At 50.0% G+C, this 17871-nt stretch overlaps 1 protein-coding gene and 1 pseudogene across 1 annotated transcript; both read right to left on the bottom strand.

The window, feature by feature from the left end:
• Positions 1 to 7621: 7621 nt before the first annotated feature.
• On the bottom strand, positions 7622 to 11555 carry LOC136464891 (replication protein A 32 kDa subunit A-like). The gene is made up of 10 exons (XM_066463840.1): positions 11337 to 11555; positions 11111 to 11227; positions 10879 to 10976; positions 9079 to 9120; positions 8883 to 8960; positions 8726 to 8804; positions 8539 to 8634; positions 8375 to 8457; positions 7951 to 8019; positions 7622 to 7875 (listed from the first exon to the last, which is right to left on the bottom strand). Exons 1-10 carry the CDS (start codon positions 11421 to 11423, stop codon positions 7800 to 7802), a joined length of 825 nt encoding a protein of 274 aa, XP_066319937.1. The 5' UTR covers positions 11424 to 11555; the 3' UTR covers positions 7622 to 7799.
• Positions 11556 to 12697: 1142 nt separating this feature from the next.
• On the bottom strand, positions 12698 to 14347 carry LOC136466327 (delta(24)-sterol reductase-like; annotated as a pseudogene).
• Positions 14348 to 17871: the final 3524 nt, after the last annotated feature.

Raw genomic sequence — 17871 nt, forward strand, 5'->3', positions numbered from 1 at the left:
CATAGACCAAGAAGTATGGAGTCACACCGGTGCTGCGACTAGCTTGAGTACATAGTCCCTATACTACAGCTGGAAGCTCCTTGAGCCATCTATTCGGGTGCTTTTCTTCTTTCTGATATAGTCACTTTTTGAGGGCATCAAGGATCATGCCGTTCGCCCGTTCGACCTGGCCGTTGGCTCTTGGATGGGCAACGGAGACATATTTGACAAAGATGCAACGATCTTCGTAGAAATCCCAGAAGTGATGGCCAGTAAATGTAGTTCCGAGGTCAGTGATGATGCTGTTTGGGAGACCAAATCTATAGATGATATCTTCAAAGAGCTCGACTGCTTTCTTTGCAGTAGCCGAGACGAGCGGTTTATATCCAATCCACTTGGAGAACTTGTCGATGGTGACATATACGTACCGAAAACCACCTGGTGCTGGTTTGAAAGGCCTGATCATGTCTAGTCCCCAGCATGCGAAGGGCCAGGAAGCTAGGATGGTTTGCATCTCTTGCGTCGGCACGTGTATTTGCTTAGCAAAGAATTGGCATCCTTCACAACGTCGAATGAGGTCTTCTGCATCAGTGACTATTGTGGGCCAATAAAAACCAGCTCGGAAGGCCTTACCAACCAGTGTTCTCGAGGCCGCATGGTTGCCATAGGAACTAGAGTGAATTTCGAGAAGTAGCTTTACTCCCTCCTCTTGGGTGATGCATTTCTGTAGTATCCCTTCCTTAGCACTTTTCCTCATCAAGTTGCCGTCCACCAGCACATAATGCTTGCTTTGACAAATTAGGCGTTCGGTTTTAGTCTTGTCGGTGGGTACCTCAGCACTGGTGAGGTACTTGATAAATTGCTCCCTCTAATCGGCGGTCGGCGAAAGTACTGTAAGCACCAGTTGCTCGGCGGGGAGAACTTCCTGAGCTTCCTTATCTTCTTTGATGGATGGCACCAGGAGATCCTGAATGAAGACCCCCAATGGGATCATGGAGCGAGAAGAGCCCAACTTGGATAAGTGATCGGCGAGCTGATTTTGGTCGCGTACCACATGGTGGTACTCGATGCCGTAGAATTTTCCTTTAAGCTTCCTGATTTCGACGCAATATGCGTCCATCTTCTCGCTGGAGCAAGATCAGTCTTTGTTAAGCTGGTTAATGACTAGTGCAGAATCCCCGTACACCATGAGGTGTTTGACACTGAGCTTGATGGCTATACAAAGTCCGTGGAGACATGCTTTATATTCGGCGGCGTTGTTAGAGGACAGAAAGTGTATCCGAAGAACGTATCGGAGTTTATCCTTGGTCGGCGTAATGAACAAAATGCCCGCTCCAGCACCGTTGATGTTAAGGGTGCCGTCGAAGTACATCACCCAATGCTCGAGGCAAGTGGCAGCGATAGGCTCTTGGATCTCTATCCACTCAGCGATGAAATCAGCGAGCGCCTATGACTTGATGGTAGGCCTGCTTCTAAATTCGATGGAGTAAGTACCAAGCTCAACAGCCCACTTGATGATGCGGCCGTTGGCCTCCTTGTTGCGGAGAATGTCCCCCAGAGGGAACTCAATGACCACGGCGATCTTGTAGTAGTCGAAGTAGTGTCGGAGCTTACACGACGTAATTAGGATTGCATATAACAGCTTTTGTACCTAAGGATAACGAGTTTTGGGCTCAATAAGTACCTCGCTTATGAAGTACACCAGATGTTGCACCTTGTAGGCGTGCCTGGCTTCCTCGCGTTCAACGACAATAACTGTGCTGACGATGCAGGAAGTGGCGGTGATGTAGATCAACAGAGTTTCATCTAGTCATGGCACTGTCATGATCAGAGGCTTTGTTAAGAACAACTTGAGTTGCTCGAAAGCTATGTCTACCTCCTCCGACCAGGGAAAGCGCTCGGAGGCCTTGAGGAGCTTGAAGAAAGGTAACCCTTTTTCACCAAGGCGTGATATGAAGCGGCTTAAGGCGGGCATGCAGCCTATAAGCTTCTGTATATCCTTGACACATATCGACCGTTTCATGTTGGTGATGGCGGAGACCTTGTCAGGGTTGGGTTCAATGCCTTGAACACTAACAATGTAGCCCAGCAGTATACCGGATGGAACTCCAAAGATGCACTTCGAAGGGTTCAACTTCCATCGGTACTTGTTCAAGTTGGCGAAAGTTTCCTCAAGGTCAACGATAAGATTGTCGACGGCCTTGGTCTTGACGACCACATCATCGATGTATGCTTCGACGTTGCGGCCGATCTGTTGGTCGAGGCACATCTGGATGACCCTTTGATAGGTTGCTCCAGCGTTCTTAAGTCTGAAGGACATGGTTGTGTAGCAGTAAGCACCGAAGAGCGTGATGAATGATGTCTTGATCTGATCTTCTTCCTTTAGGGAAATCTGGTGATAGCTGGAGTAATAGTCAAGGAAGGAGAGCAGTTCACAGCCAGCGGTGGAGTCTACAACCTTGTCTATCCGAGGCAGGCCGAAGGGGTCTTTAGGGCAGTGTTTGTTAAGATCAGTATAATCAACACGCATTCTCCATTCTTTGTTCCTTTTTCGAACAAGAACAGGGTTTGTTAACCAATCTAGATGATACACTTCTTTTATAAATCTAGCAGCTAAGAGCCGTTTTATTTCTACCATAATAGCCTCCTTCTTGTCTGGCGCGAATTGGCGGAGTTTCTGCTTGATCGGTTTGGTAGTCGATGAGACATTCAAGGAGTGCTCAATCTTCTCCCGTGGTACCCCCAGCATGTCTGCAGGTTTCCAAGCAAACACGTCGGTGTTGGCACGTAGGAAGGAGACGAGCGCGCTTTCCTATTTGGGGTTAAGGTGAGCCCCAATCTTCACAGTCTTCGAGGGATCGTTGAGGCCAAGGCTGACCTCCTTGACTTCCTTTGACTTGGCAGAGGCGCGGGGAGGCTCCAGCTCTAGGATCTCCATGTCTTTGGCAGGCACCATCTTGACTTCGGTGACCACGCTAGCCATCTAGATGGAGAGGTCGGTAGCTTCGGTGAGGGCGAGACTCTCTGCCTCGCAAGCGTAGGCGATGGTGAGGTTGGCCCACAAGGCCAAGACTCCAGTAGGCGAAGGCATCTTCAGCACTAGATAGGCGTAGTGCGGCATGACCATGAACTTGGCTAGAGCTAGCCGACCAAGTATGGTGTGGTAGGCGATGTTGAAATCGGCGATGTAGAAGTTGATATGTTCGACATGGTAGTTGCTTGCCGTACCGAACTGAACTGGTAGGGTAATCTCTCCAAGCAGTTTGGAGGCCCTGCCTAGCACCACACCCCAAAAGGTGGAGTCGGAAGGTGTGAGATCTGACAAACCGAGGCCCAACTCTTTTAGGGCTTCGACAAAGAGGAGATTCAGAGCGCTCCCACCATCAACGAGCACTTTTCTAAAGAGCACCTTCTGTACGGTTGCGTCGAGGACAAGGGGAAAATGCCCTGTGTATGGAATATCCACCCACTGGTCGGCCCTGCTGAAGGTGATGGGGACCTCAGACCATGGGCGATAGATGGGGTTAGCGGTGGCATCTTTCGTAGTGACAGAGAACACCCGCCGTGCGGCGAGCTTCCGCTCTCTTCTGCTCTCAGTGGAGGCGAGGCCCCCGAAGATGGTGGCAACCACCTTATCGTGGTCCTAAAAGGCATTGTTGTTGCCCCTAGGTGGTCGGTGACCTCTAGCTCCATCGTTGGCGTCGTCGTCGAGCCTCTTGTCCTGGAACTCCTTAGTCAAACCAATACATTCCTTCATCTTGTGTTTGGCATTCTTGTGAAGAGGGCATGGGTCATCGAGGATCTTTTGGTACTGTTCGTCGTAGTTGTGCTTGGTGCGAGGTTGACTGACGGTGGCGACGATGTGGTCTGGCCGGTGGCGACGATTTTGGCTAGGCCTAGGTCCTCCTGTCTGATCACGCCCACTGTTGCGATGGTAGCTGCGGTCGTCGGGGCGGCGGTCGCTGTGGTGTCGGTCATCGGGGCGGTCGTCGTAGCGATGAGATGGGCGATGAGTGCTTGCATCCTCGTTGAAGCGCACCTCGGCTTCCTCAGCGTCGGTGTACTGGTTGGCCGTAGTGATCATCTCACCGATGCCGGTGGGTGGCTTAAGGTTGAATTTGTAGCGAAGCTCGCGATGGTGGAGTCCTCGGATAAAGGCGGTGATGACCTCAACTTCCGTGATGTTGGGAATAGAGTTCCTCATCTCGGAGAAATATCAGATGTAGCTACAGAGGAGCTCGGATGGCTTTTGGTTGATGCGGCTGAGATCATGCTTGGTGTCGGGTCGAGTACACGTGGCCATATAGTTGTCGGTGAAGACTTTCTTCAGCTCTTCCTAGGATCCAATGGAGTCCGACACAAGGCTGGTAAACCAGCTCATGGCGGGTGGCATGAGCATGACAGGGAGATAATTCGCCATGACGCTGGTGTCTCCTTCGGCGGCATGGATAGCAGTGGCGTAAGCCTGTAGCCACCGTGTCGGGTTCATTCTTCCTTCATAGGGCTCGACCCCAGTGATCTTAAAACCACGGGGCCACCAAAGTGTTCGGAGTGCCCTTGTGAAAGCTGGAGGCCCCTCAGGGTTGTCGACGCCATCGTCTGCAGTGTTGCGGTCAGGGATAGGCTCGAGGGCTGAGTTCGGGTTGCCGTACTCCTGCTCGTACTCCTGGCGGCGACGCACTTCGTCTTCATGGCGACCAAAACAATGTTGCTTGATACGCCGTCGCGCATCCCGGAGGTTGCTGAGGTGCACTCGAGCGTCCTGTTCGACCTCCTGGTCATGTTGGCGATGGTGTTCGGCGCGATAACCCCCGGGCTAAGGGTAGCGGACTGGTCGGCGAAATAGCTTTGACTAGGGCGGTGTGATTGGATCTTGGCGCAGCTGATCGGTGAATCGTGCTCGTAGAGCACAAGGTCTCTGATCCTCGTGAATCTCATTGACCTGACAGTGAGCCGCTTTGAGCATGGCAGCGATCTTGGCGAGCTCGGGCGTTTGAGGGAAACGAGCGAGCTCATTGGCGGGCTACTGCCAGATTGGCGCTTGGAGTCTTGAAGACGTCGTGGCCGTCACGCGGAGAAATTCTTCGTCAAGGTCGTGGTGGAGCGGGAGCGGTCTTCCTTGTGAATCGAGCCGATTATTCCGAGCAGCCTCGGCCCTCGCAATGGCTGCCTCGTTTTCTCAGCGCTGCGCGCGGTTGATGTTCTGGTTCTCCCGAGCAACGTGCTCCTCCTCGGTTTCGCCATTCCGAGGAGGGCTGTCGATGCTGACGTTGAAGATCGCACCACCCCGGAAGGGTGGAAGGAGGAGTTGCTCGGAGAAGGTTTTGGCGAGGGTCTCCGTAGAGCCTTGAGACTCGGAGCCCGGAGTTTCTTCCGAGGTGGTCTGGAGGGGCACCCCGGGGCACCAGCCTAAGTGTAGCATGTTGACGGCTGGCAAAAATTGGACGGTGACCTGGTCGACGAGTAGATGGGCGCATTCCACCTGGTTGGTGAGTTTGCCCCTCAGGGCGTGTTGGTAAGCGACGGCGGCGTTGGTGAACCCGAAGGGTAGGGCCGTAACCCCTACAGTTTCCCAAGCAGCCTCCGATAGATCTGGATCGGAGGGTGGTCGGTGCTGAACCAGAGTGTCCAGAGCCGATTCGGCGATGGAGACAATCGGCGAGCTTCAGTCCAACCCGATCGATGGATTCGATCAGATCGTTGTTGTTGATCTGCCTCCTCTGGTAGCGAGGAAGCGGACGGCGAGTTGTTGCTGAAGGAAACCTCAGAATCGGCTCCGAGATCGGATCAGCAGTTGCAGGTGCGGGGGTGGTCAGCGCAGAAACGATCTGCACCGGCTCGAGGAGCTCTCCGACTCCGTTAGCGTTGATGACCCACGAGATGGATCCGACCGTGAAGATCTGGCCGGGCTGCGGGAGGGACGAAGAGCCTGTGGAAAAAGTCATCTTGTTCGACAAGGAACAATACGCATTCCCCTACCTAGCGCGCCAACTGTCGATAGAATATTGTCGGCGGTCCTCCGAGGGGTATTCCACGAAGGTAGGTTGATCGGCAGAGGAGCGTGAGATCAAGAACAAGAAGGCAACAGAAACACACGAGTTAGACAGGTTCAGGCCGTCAGTATGACGTAATACTCTACTCCTGTGGTCTGTTGGTTTGTATTAGCTACCGTATGATATTGCGTGAGTTTAAAGGGGGTCCCTGCCCGCCTTATATAGTCCGAGGAGCATGGTTACAAGTCGGTTAGATCTGAGAGATAACCGGAAAGTAATAACTGATTACAGGAATATTGGGATCATACATATCCTAACAGATCTCGTAGTATCTTTAGGATATCTTTCCGGTGTCTTGCGGGAGACGCTTAGCAGAGTCGTGCCCCGCAAGACTTCGTCTTATGGGCTGGGCCACCCCAGGGGGCGCAACCCATGTGGTCTGCCGTGGGTATCCAGGGTCTTACCTCCCACACAAGTCTTGGTACCATCTGTATGCGGAGATAACCAAACAAACTCGCCAATTCCCATGGAATTCTAGTTTAGGAATTCAGGAAAATGGATTCCTGCCATGCCAATATACTGCTAATAGCATCAGTCTGTTAGTGCCATGCCATATTTAGCCTATCCTGAGTAAAGATAGGATAAAACGTTGGAACAAACCTTTCGTAAATTCCATCAGAAATTATACTTTCAAAAATTCTAGTATCCACAGTTAGGTCTATTTAGGAATACATGGGAAAGTCCAAACTAAATTTCTTTTGCCATACGCAAGAAATGACAAATTACTAGTGTGGACGCACGAAAACAAAAAGCAAAAAAACATAGCATATATATGGTCCATTTTAACATAGGCATCCGAATTTTCTTTAGAAAAATGAAGATATGATTTGTAACACAGTTTGTTTTTCTTTAAAACAGAATTAGCCCATGTACACCTAGATAGCGCCCAACATAAGAGGACAGAGATGGGTACAAAAGCTACTGTTGTGCAAACAAGAAGGAACTGTATGGTTAGTAGCTAGCTTCCAACACTTGTCCTCCTCACCTTGTATTTGGACTGGAAGCCTTAATTGGGCTCGTTGCCAGGCTTATTTTTAAGTAAATTTGTAATGTCTCCGGGCTTATTAACAGTTTGACCGATGGAGACTTTGGAGAGGTAGCAGGCTGGACAGTGTAAAATTCAAGCTTTTCAACATCCATGGAGAGGCAGCTGTTCACAATTCGAACTGTATAGTAAGTCTCCTGTAGCTAGGTGCTTGCACACATGGACAAACAGCATCCAGTACAAGTATGCATGACCGGTTCACAATTTGTTTGGTTAGTCCACCATCCGTGGATTAGTATGCAATTCCATCTGGCAGCACTGTTGCTTAACAGCAGCATAATAACTTTTATTAACTTTATCCCAACCCAGCACTGCATCAGCACATATCACACCATATCGATTTGTCACTACTGAGACGAAGAGTCACTACTCATCTTCATTGGCACAACTTCATCAGATGATGAAAATCAACTAGTTGACACAAGATACAGTATTTCCATAACCTATGCATATAGGACCATCCTAGATAGGTCTAACACCATCAAAAGTCTTCCTTGACACAACTTCATCAGATGATGCAAATCAACTAGTTGGCACAACATGATATTTCCATAACCCATACATATAGGACCATCATAGATAGGTTCAACACCATCAAAATTCCCTCCCTTTTCAGACCTTGGTTAGTACAAGGAGGCAGAATCAGTTCTGTCAAGTGATACTTAGTCCTCTGCCATTCGAGCAGGCTGACTGCTCTTGATTTTGGCTACAACTTCAATTGGTTAAGTTGACTTAAAGTGGGAGTCATCAATTGTTGAGTAGAGATGGCCCAAGTCCACATTGTCGAGAATAGCGTCCCTGCATAACAAAGGAGCTGCTGAGAATACTCTATTTTTTTCCTGTGTGCTAGTGAAAGTGAAGAGAGAGCTCTACATGATCTTCTTCTCCGGCAGTTTGAACCGCTTGATAACTTCATCAACATGTACCCCATGCTCACTCTCACTGTCGACAATAGAATGACAAATAAAGATAAGAAAACTTGCTAACCAAGGCATCACAACAAATCAACTTTTTATTTGTTAAGTGAAAGGGTAATTATTAAACTTAGGACAGGTAATGTGGAATCATATTTTGATAAGAAAGAAATAAAAGAAAGAAAAGGATGATTATGTGTAATATAAACTTTATTTAGGGCAGTTTATTGGAAAGGCTGGTCAAAACCAAAGAAAAAGGAGGGGCCACTCGCGGTCTCCTCGCATTGCACAGGCGAGGGTAAGGCTTGCCACTGACACCCTTCCTCAGACCCCACACAGAGCAGGAGCTCTCTGCACTGGGTACGCCCGTAGATATGACTTACAGGTTCGCTGGTTCTTTAAAAATATTAAGCACCTGCGTGCTCAAATCAGTATCGGATCCACTTGCTCCACTGGTCACTGGTGCCTATAGGAATTAGTAAGACACGGTGATATGTGAAAAGGTTTTGATTAAATAATCAATGCAATAACTGCAACTATAACTTACTAGATTCGATTTCAAAGATGTTGGTGTGCTTGATTGACTGAAACCATTTGAGACTGACACTCCCATAGAAGAACTGGTTCGTGCAGGACTGCCAGCCTATGATGTAAACCAAAAGCCTTGTAAAACAAAGCCACGGGAAAGACAGCATGGAATATTTCAATGACCTTAGTACAGGAAAGGGCGACACCTTTAATTTCGTGTTCTCTATATGCATCCGAACACACTGAATGAAATGCAGCGTAACCTCATTGAAATCAGTTATAGGCCTGAAAGAAAATCAATATATTATTTGTATGCTGCATTGTAAGAATTGTTCAGCTTAAACGAACTTACTGCCAGGATACCTGCTTGAGAAAGCAGTAGCACGCTTCCTCTCTTGAAGTCCCTTGAGGCTTCCAATGACCGCAACGTACATACCATTCCTTGATAACCAAAGAGAGAGAAAACTGTGATCTATCCGCACAAAAGCATGGCGACTTTCCTCCAGAAAAGATAGTGAAATGCTTTAACAACAATGTAAAGGCTGTAGCTTATACTTACTGAATAGCAGCAGTTTCGGAAGAATCTGAAGCATCATTCACCCTGCGAAACAGAAACATAAATAACATAACTGTGTGTAAGGAAACCTATTACTAATCGCAGACAACCAACATGATAAGACATGAATAACTTGGTTGAACGTAGGATTATGACATTGGTGATTATTATCTTCTTTTATAAAACAAGACAAAGATCTCCTTATCAATATATTATTGGCAGAACTCCAGCCAGCCATTTCTTTTCAAAAAAGGAAAAAAAAATTCACTGAAGTGCAGACTGAGTACATTTTGGGGAACTGACACGCAAGATTTGGCATGGTAGGAACTTCAAGGGCTAGGTTGGTTATTAAATCAGTTTGCAGAATATTTTGTGCTATACCTTTACATCAAGATTTGGTAAACTAACAAAATCTGGTTAGTCTACACGAATTCTGCAAGTAATTATTAAGGCCAGAAGCACTATATGATTACTTTCAGGTTAGCTTTTCTTGACAAATTGGCATCAAACAGAGCAGTTTGTATCACTTCAACAACTTATCAGGTCACACTAGAATCACTAGCCTTGCGGGGAGAATTTGAAGTTGTTATGGCAGAACTCCAGCCAGCCATTTCTTTTCAAAAAAGAAAAAAAAAATCTTCACTGAAGTGCAGACTGAGTACATTTTGGGGAACTGACACGCAAGATGTGGCATGGTAGGAACTTCAAGGGCTAGGTTGGTTATTAAATCAGTTTGCAGAAGATTTTGTGCTATACCTTTACATCAAGATTTGGTAAACTAACAAAATCTGGTTAGTCTACACGAATTCTGCAAGTAATTATTAAGGCCAGAAGCACTATATGATTACTTTCAGGTTAGCTTTTCTTGACAAATTGGCATCAAACAGAGCAGTTTGTATCACTTCAACAACTTGTCAGGTCACACTAGAATCACTAGCCTTGCGGGGAGAATTTGAAGTTGTTAATGAGGTTCACAGGAAGCATACAATGGTGAGGCAAGTTCAGTGGTTGGAAGGAACAACAGATGGAATTGTTACTGAAACATTCCACTTCCACATGTATGCCTTTCACATGCAGCTATGTAGTTTTCTGGTTATTATAACCTAATGCAGATGTTTAGCTTTGTGTTTATGAGTAAAAGATGATGTGTTCTGATAAGATGAGGTTAGTCCACACGAGTTCCTGCAAGCAGTTATTAAAGCCAGCAACAGGTGGTTTCAGATTGTTGTACAGCCAGATCCAGTGGAATCTATGTCATGGTTCTTGAATACAATGAATGCAAGACTAAAAATCTCAAAGAAGAAAAATTAAGGCCTCCTTTGGAGGAAGGCGGGATTTTGTCCTGTTTCCAGTGTTTTTCTTGTGAAAATGAATTGATTCATGTGAAATTCCTGCATTCCAAAGTGCCCTAATCATAATACATGGTTACTTTCAGGTCAGCTTTTCTTGACAAGTTGGCATCAGCAGTGTAATTTGTATCACTTCAACAACTTATCAGGTCACACTGGAATCACTATCCTTGCAGGGAGAACTTGAAGTTGTTAAGGAGGTTGACAGGAAGCATACAATGGCAACTTGGCAAGGCAGGTTCAGTGGTTGTAAGGAACAACAGATGGAACTGTTACTGAAACATTCCACTTGCACAGGTATTCCTTTCACAGGCACCTATGTAGTTTTCTGGTTATAACCCAATGTGGATGTTCAGCATTGGTGTTTATGAGTAAATAAATGGTGATGTTTTCTGATAAGATTTCTGGGATTGACTATGAGAGAACCAAACAAGCAGTGTTACATTAGGCTCACCATCTGATGAAATCGAGGCGGCCGGTGCCGTCATCGAGCGTGAATGTCACATCGGTCGTCCGCTCCACCTTGCCGTTGACCATCCCCACAAGTCGAATCTGAAAAGGGAACCGCGGCTGACGAATTAACGGCGAGAACATGTCCATGTCAACTAATCCAAGCACGAAGAAGAGGAAAGGCTGAGAAACGCATAGCGCAGGGGAAGAGGCGTGTCGAATTTAGGCCCCCATACGTTAGCCATCTCGACGCCATCCACGACGAACGGAGCGCCCTTCTCGCCGGTGCCAGATTGCTGCGCGTCGACGACCTGCTTCACGGTGAGCGGCATGGTGCTGGACGCGCCGCGCATCTGACAAATCCAATCACACAAGTCAGGTAAGTCCATGGCTAAGGGAACCGACGGATTGAGGTTGAAGAAAGCAAAAGAGGGAGTCCCCGCGGCGAGAGGAAGAGAGGACCTTGGAAGGCGTGGTGGAGTCGGCGGCGGCATTCTGGGTGGAGGTGAACTGCGACGGCGAGAAGTCGGGTTGGCTCGACGGCATCATCTTCCCAGTCACGAGCGGCGGCGGCTGAACGGCTTGCGGGTGGGCAGATGAGAGGATCGATGGGAGGGGATCTCAAGGGAGCGGAGCCCTAAAGGCAGAGCAACCTGGCGGGAGACCGGGAAAAAGCGCGGGAAATGAATCCCTGCTTCCCGCCATTTGCTATCACGGTGCGTGAGCGAGCGTGAGTGGGTATGGCTCGGTGTGGGCCTGTCCACATTCGCTGACAGGTGGGCCTGACCGTACTGTTACGGCTGAGGGCGGATACAGCAGCCGAGGAATAGTCAAAGCTCAAATCTCTTCTCTGAACAAAATTAACAAAGCTTCACCTTCAGACCTTCTTTTTTTTTAATAAATAAATAAAGGCAGTAGCACTGCCACTTTTTGCAGTAAGAGGTGAAACCCAGTGCAAGGCTTATGAAATTTGTGTCAATCAAACAAGTTTAAGTTTAACCAAATTTATAGTGAATGGTATTGATATATTTATGTCTCCAAATAAGTTTATTATAAAATATATTTTATAATTAATCTAATAATGTATATTCTGTATTATGAATGTTAGTATTTTTATAATTTTAGTCAAAATTCAAATTATATGACTTAGAAGAAAGCGAGATTGTTTTTTTTTTTGACAGAGAGAGTAGTGCATATTACAAGTAGCATCCTACAATAAGCAGCCTGTTTGGCTGGAGCTGCTGGTTCGTGGATTATTACTGTTGGCTGATTTGGTATGAGAAAAAAATATTGTTCTGGCTGGATGACCGTCATGTGAACAGTGCCCATGTAACTTCAGCCAAACAGGCTGAAGATTCAGCTAATGACTGCGTACGGATATTTTGGCTGGCAAACTCACAGAAAAAAGGTGTGCAGAGATTTGGCAACCCGCAGGGTTTAATTATTATCACAATTATAGTTTGGCAAGCAAACTTACAGAAGAAAAGTGAATTCATTATATATATTATCAGAATATTGCCAAAAAAAAAACTGATTTTATGGCACAACATACAATTTCAAGCTGACAGACAGATGCAAATGCAAAACAACTTTTTTTTCTTTTTGATAAAGGAAGCTTTCATTACTTTCTCAAACTCCAACTAAATGTATTATCAGAAACCATCAATGAGTAACTATTTAGCCAAAGGTGATTACAGCTTAAAATTATTCAACAGCTTCCAACAACACACATCAAGTTAGAGGGGAAAGGATATATAGTTCAGAACTGGATGTTTAGAGTAGCCATGATGGATGGAAATGGAATCAAAGCCAAGCCTGTTATGTCACTCCGCATCGGCATCTTCTAGGATGGCAGCTTCAGCTTCGAGCACCTCCTCCTCGCTCTTTCTGCCTTTCTTGGACTTGTAGTGGGCGCTCATGAAGGTCCCTACAGCGCCGTACTTGCGGCGGCAGTGCTCATAGTGAGAGGGATCAAACATTCTCCAGAAGTCCTTCTCGCTCAGCTCAGACACCGCATACTGCGCCTGGTACCCGTGGTTCCTAATGAGCCACTGCTCCAGCCTACACACGGCTTCGGCACCGTTGAACTCCTCACCCCGTAGAACAGAGGCAGAGGCAGGAGCGTAGTAGAAGCCGACGTCGGTGAACATTTGGGCTTTCCTGCGATGCTGCTCAAATCCTGGTTCCGGGTGCACCATCGTCTTCACGGGAAGCTTGTACAGCCGATGCGGGCACAGCCACACTGGGTAAACCTAAGATCAGATCAAAAAACAAAATTCTGAATCCCATCCCAACCAAGTTGAAGAGGGCATGGTCTAGAGACTCTAGACTAGCCACCAGCGATGCAAAAGAAAAAAGAAAGGAAATTGTACCTCCAGTTCACGGTGAGCAAACTCAAGAGCGTCGCTGACTTTGTGAAGCGGCACCAGCACGTCTTGGATCACGTGGTTGTCATGGTAGTAGTTCCTGATAGCTTCACCCTGGGTGATCTTGAGCAAGGAAATCTTTGGTGGCATCAGCCAGCCAAGCAGAAACCTGAACCAGAGCTGGTCCCCGAACGGTATGATCAGTTTGCCTTCCCAATACGGGGATCTAGTGTGGCGATGGTAGTACTCCCTTGTAGGAATCTACTCCACGAACTCACCCCTCTTCAGAGCCGCCTCAGCATACTGGTGGAACCAGGGCTTAAACCAACAGCCTACACGGTTGATCTTGCTGCCCTTCTTCTTTGCCTCCTCTTCCGAGGCATAAACACCGGTCATCATCACACCCTCTGAGGATGAGTACACCATCCCTTGTACAAAGTCAGGGATCTTTGCAGGGTCACCATCCCTTGGCACGAAAGAATCAGCATAAGACTCCGCGATTTCCTTCAAGGTCCCCCTGACAGGAGTATATGTGAGCCTCATGTATTCCTTGATGGGAATGAGTTTGATCTCAGCTGAAACGAGGAGTCCGATTGTGCCTTGGGACCATGGCATGCCATAGAAAAGGTCAGAGTCCTCATTGTCCTGGGTAGCTCTCACAACCTGACCATCTGCAAGAACAACCTCCATCGCGACAACCGTGTCAGAGAAGAGGCCATAGATGTGAGAGCCCCCTGAAATTCCATAACTATTTATCAGACCACCAACGGTAAGGTCATCAAACTCAGGAGCCACAGCGAGCGAAAGATTCATCGGGCAGGTAGCTTTAGTTATCTGACCCATGCTAACAAGAGGCTCGACCTTGGCAACCATTCTCTCTTTGTCAATCTCAAGAATGTTCCTGAATGCAGAAAGGTCAACCTGAAAATGTCTGGCACGCTTGTAGTCTACGTTGCGCATACCGACGACCACCCATGGCTTCCTAGCAGTGCAAACAAGGCCATCCCTCTTTGGATTCCTAAGACGCTTCACGACTCTCTTTAAAACTCGACCTGCAGGGGTTATGACGGCCCTCGGGTTTTCCGTTAAGAAGAAGTATCTTCTCATATAGATCGAGAAAATCCCCGAACCCCCGCCCCCATCCTGACACAGGAGGTGCCGTAACCCTGTGAGAATCGGGCCGGAGCCTTCCAATGCGTTTTGGCACATGGGAACGGGCAAGGGGATTTTTTTAATCTCAGTCTGAAATCTGCTCCCACGGGGAGTCGAACCCAAGACCTGAGGAGTGCCGCTGGGTCACCTAGCCGTTTGAGCTAGGCGCCCTTTGGCTCACGACTCTCTTTAGATTCTCCTCATGGTCCTTCTGTCGACATGTCGGGTATCGATAGTAGGGATACCCAAAGCAAGGAGATTAGCGCTCACGCTGACTCTCCCGGATAGCCCGAGACGTATTAAAAGATCTCGCCCGACCCTAAGGCCGCGGGCTCCGTCTCGCCCGACCCCTTAGGTACGGGCTCCGTCTTGCTCGATCCCAAGGTCGCGGGATCCGCCTCGCCCGACTTGTTGGGTGCGGGCTCCGTCTCGCCCGGCCCCTTGGGTGCGGGTCCCGTCTCCCCCGACCCCTTGGGTACGGGTCCCGTCTCGCCCGACCCCCAAGGTCGCGGGATCCGTCTCACCCGACCCCCAAGGTCGCGGGCTCCGTCTCGCTCGACCCCTTGGGTGCGGGCTCCGTCTCGTCCGACCCCAAGGACGCGGGCTCCGTCATTCCCGACTTCGAGGCCGCGGGGGTCTCGCCCAAGGCCGCGGGCTCTGTCTCGTCTGACGGGGACCCGTACCGCCGTCAACCACTCTAGGTCCAAGCGTATGGGCCTAGGTCAAAACTCTGACACCAGGGAAGAGACTGGCACGCCTCGATGGAACCTGTGGCCATGACGGGCCATACCTGAGGACTTAGATCAAGAATAGTGTCGGGCATGTCAGTGCTGTTCTGCCTAACCCTCGTACAAACACTGACAGGCGCGTCAGTTCACCACGGCATCTGCCGGGACGGAATAGAATGCCATGACCGGCAGATGACACTTGCGCATGGCGCCAATGATGAACAGGGCCGCGACGTGGAGCCATCCCTATTGACATCTACAGGATTGGCGGGACCTGCATGAAGAAGAAAAAGGAGCCGGCGACCTTGTAAGCCTTCTTCCCTCTCTCTCTTGTTCTTCGCCTCTTCCTCCATTGTAATCCGCGTTTTTCCTTCGCCTATAAAAGGGAAAGCAGGGCACCCTATGAAGGGAAGGGAAACCGAAACATAAGAGCATGACACGAGCAGACGGCTAAGTGACAAGCGAACTCTCAACACCCTTTCACTTCTTCCATCAGAGACTTGGGATCATCTCCCTCTCTCGCCTGTTTGTAACCCCTACTGCAAATCAAGTGCCGGTAACACGAGCAGCAGCGAACTAGACGTAGGGACGTTCTGCCCGAACCAATATAAACCCTTGTGACCTCCGAGCACACCATCCGAGCCACACGTGCAAATACAAATTTACTCGTCGGTGGTCTGAAAAACACCGACAGTTGGCGCGCTAGGTAGGGGCCTTTTGCGCGTCTCGACGTCCACATCAGGCATTGGATGGCTAGTCACGGTGTCAGCTGGGTCTCGGGCGCGCACGTGCGCTTCGGGAACCTGGACTTCATCATTTCGATGGAGGGAGAGTTGGCGTAAGTTCCCGCCGTCGTCCAAACTCTCCACCCCACCGGCCTTGACGCGATCGCTGAGGCGCTTGAGGAGCTACAGCTGCATGCACCGAAGGCCCGCACCCCTAGGAGCGACCAGCTCCTCGGCTTCGATTACGGGAGGCTAGAGCGCCAACTCGGTGCCTTTCTAGGACCTCGACCATCCCAGAAGGGCCTGGGTCGCCTCACCTTCTCGTTCGCCAATGTCATGACACAGCTTGTCGGAGGAGAGCCGCTCTTCCCGGAATACCTCATCCGAAGCGCCTTGACAACGCTCCCGTTCAGTCTGCACAACGCCGCAAAGACCGCTGGCCACCTATGGCGCAACGCACGCCCTCATCCCCTGCGAACGACGAGTTCGTGGGGATGACAGAATATGCCGTGGAATCTTTTGACGACCTTCTCGCGGGAGAATCGGAGTCGCCCTCCAACTCTGACTCCAGCAGGGGGAGCCATCACCCCTCGTGTGAATGTTTCATGGCAGATACCCCCGAGGGATACATCGAAAGCATCCACATGGGAGGGCTACCCCAACAAACGACCTTGACGACGAGGTCGAGGGGGACGCAGGGCCCCACCTCGCTTGTGGGTAGAGCAGCTGAGGGCACGGCACCAAGATCTCAAAGAAGCATGACTCCAGCTCGAGAAGGAACGCGTAGAGCTCGAGCGAGAGATCGAGCGCCACGAAGACGGTGGGCGTGCGCGCGCCGTGGCCCGTGATGTGAACCGAAGGATCATTGAGGACGACGAAGCCCTCCCACACTTCATCCGGGCAAGCCAGAATATCGCTGCTACGGCGGCCTTGCTCCGGGGGCTTCTAGGGCCCGCGACGCCCGAGGATCGTCGGGTCCATCACGAGATTCACACGCTACTCGAGCGTGCAGCGGCACAGCAGGCCGAGAGCTCGTTGTCCCGACGACGCGAGCTCGATGCCAACCAGCGCACACCCTCAGAGCGACCCGACAGGGACATGTCAGTCCACCAGGTGCATCAAGGCGGCAGGCCGCGCGCCGCGGTCCCGGTGCATGAATGTCTCGGCCTCCACCGTGACGCGCGCGACACCCTCGATGCCCGCAGGTGTGCCCGTGGCGATGCAAGGGAGGAGGCTAGCCATGGCTACCACCCTCGTCATGGCGGACGCTACGATAGCGGCGAGGACCGAAGCCCGAGCCGTGACTTGTCGGGACCTCAGGCCTTTGGCCGACACATCCTTAACGCCGTCTTCCCACCGCGGTACCGACCGTCGACTAACATCCCGAAATACTCCGAGGAAACAAACCTCGAACTGTGGCTCGAGGATTATCGGCTTGCTTGCCAAGTCGGTGGAGCAGATAGTGACGATTTTATTATCCGCAACATTTCATTGTTCCTAGCCGATTCGGCGCGAGCATGGTTGGAACACCTTCCGCCCAACCAAATCCAAAGTTGGGCGGACCTAAAAGAGATCTTCGTGGGAAACTTTCAGTGCACATACGCGCGCCCTGGGAACCCATGGGATCTCAAAAACCGCTGACAGAAGTCCGAGGAAACTCTTCGTGGGTACATCCGGCGCTTTTCCCGGTAGTGCAACGAGTTGCCCAACGTCGCCGACGCCGATGTCATGGGAGCTTTCCTGTCTGGGACCACCTGCGAGTCCTTGGTTCACAAGCTAGGACGTAAGGGCCCGCGAACTACCAAGGAGCTCCTCGACATCGCCACCAGCCACGCCTCGGGCGAGGAGGCGGTCGGGGCAATTTTCGACTGCCTCAAAGGCAAGGCAAAGCGGGACGAGGACGCCGGCGAAGGTGCCTCCAACCGTCCCAACAAGAAGAAGAACAAGCAGCGGCGGGAGGGCTCGCTCGTGGCCACCGCCGACCGCAAGGGGGTCGGAAGCCCTCCGAGGGTACCACGGACCACTT

The sequence above is a fragment of the Miscanthus floridulus genome, chromosome 7, assembly GCF_019320115.1.
Source record: "Miscanthus floridulus cultivar M001 chromosome 7, ASM1932011v1, whole genome shotgun sequence".
NCBI lineage: Eukaryota > Viridiplantae > Streptophyta > Magnoliopsida > Poales > Poaceae > Miscanthus > Miscanthus floridulus.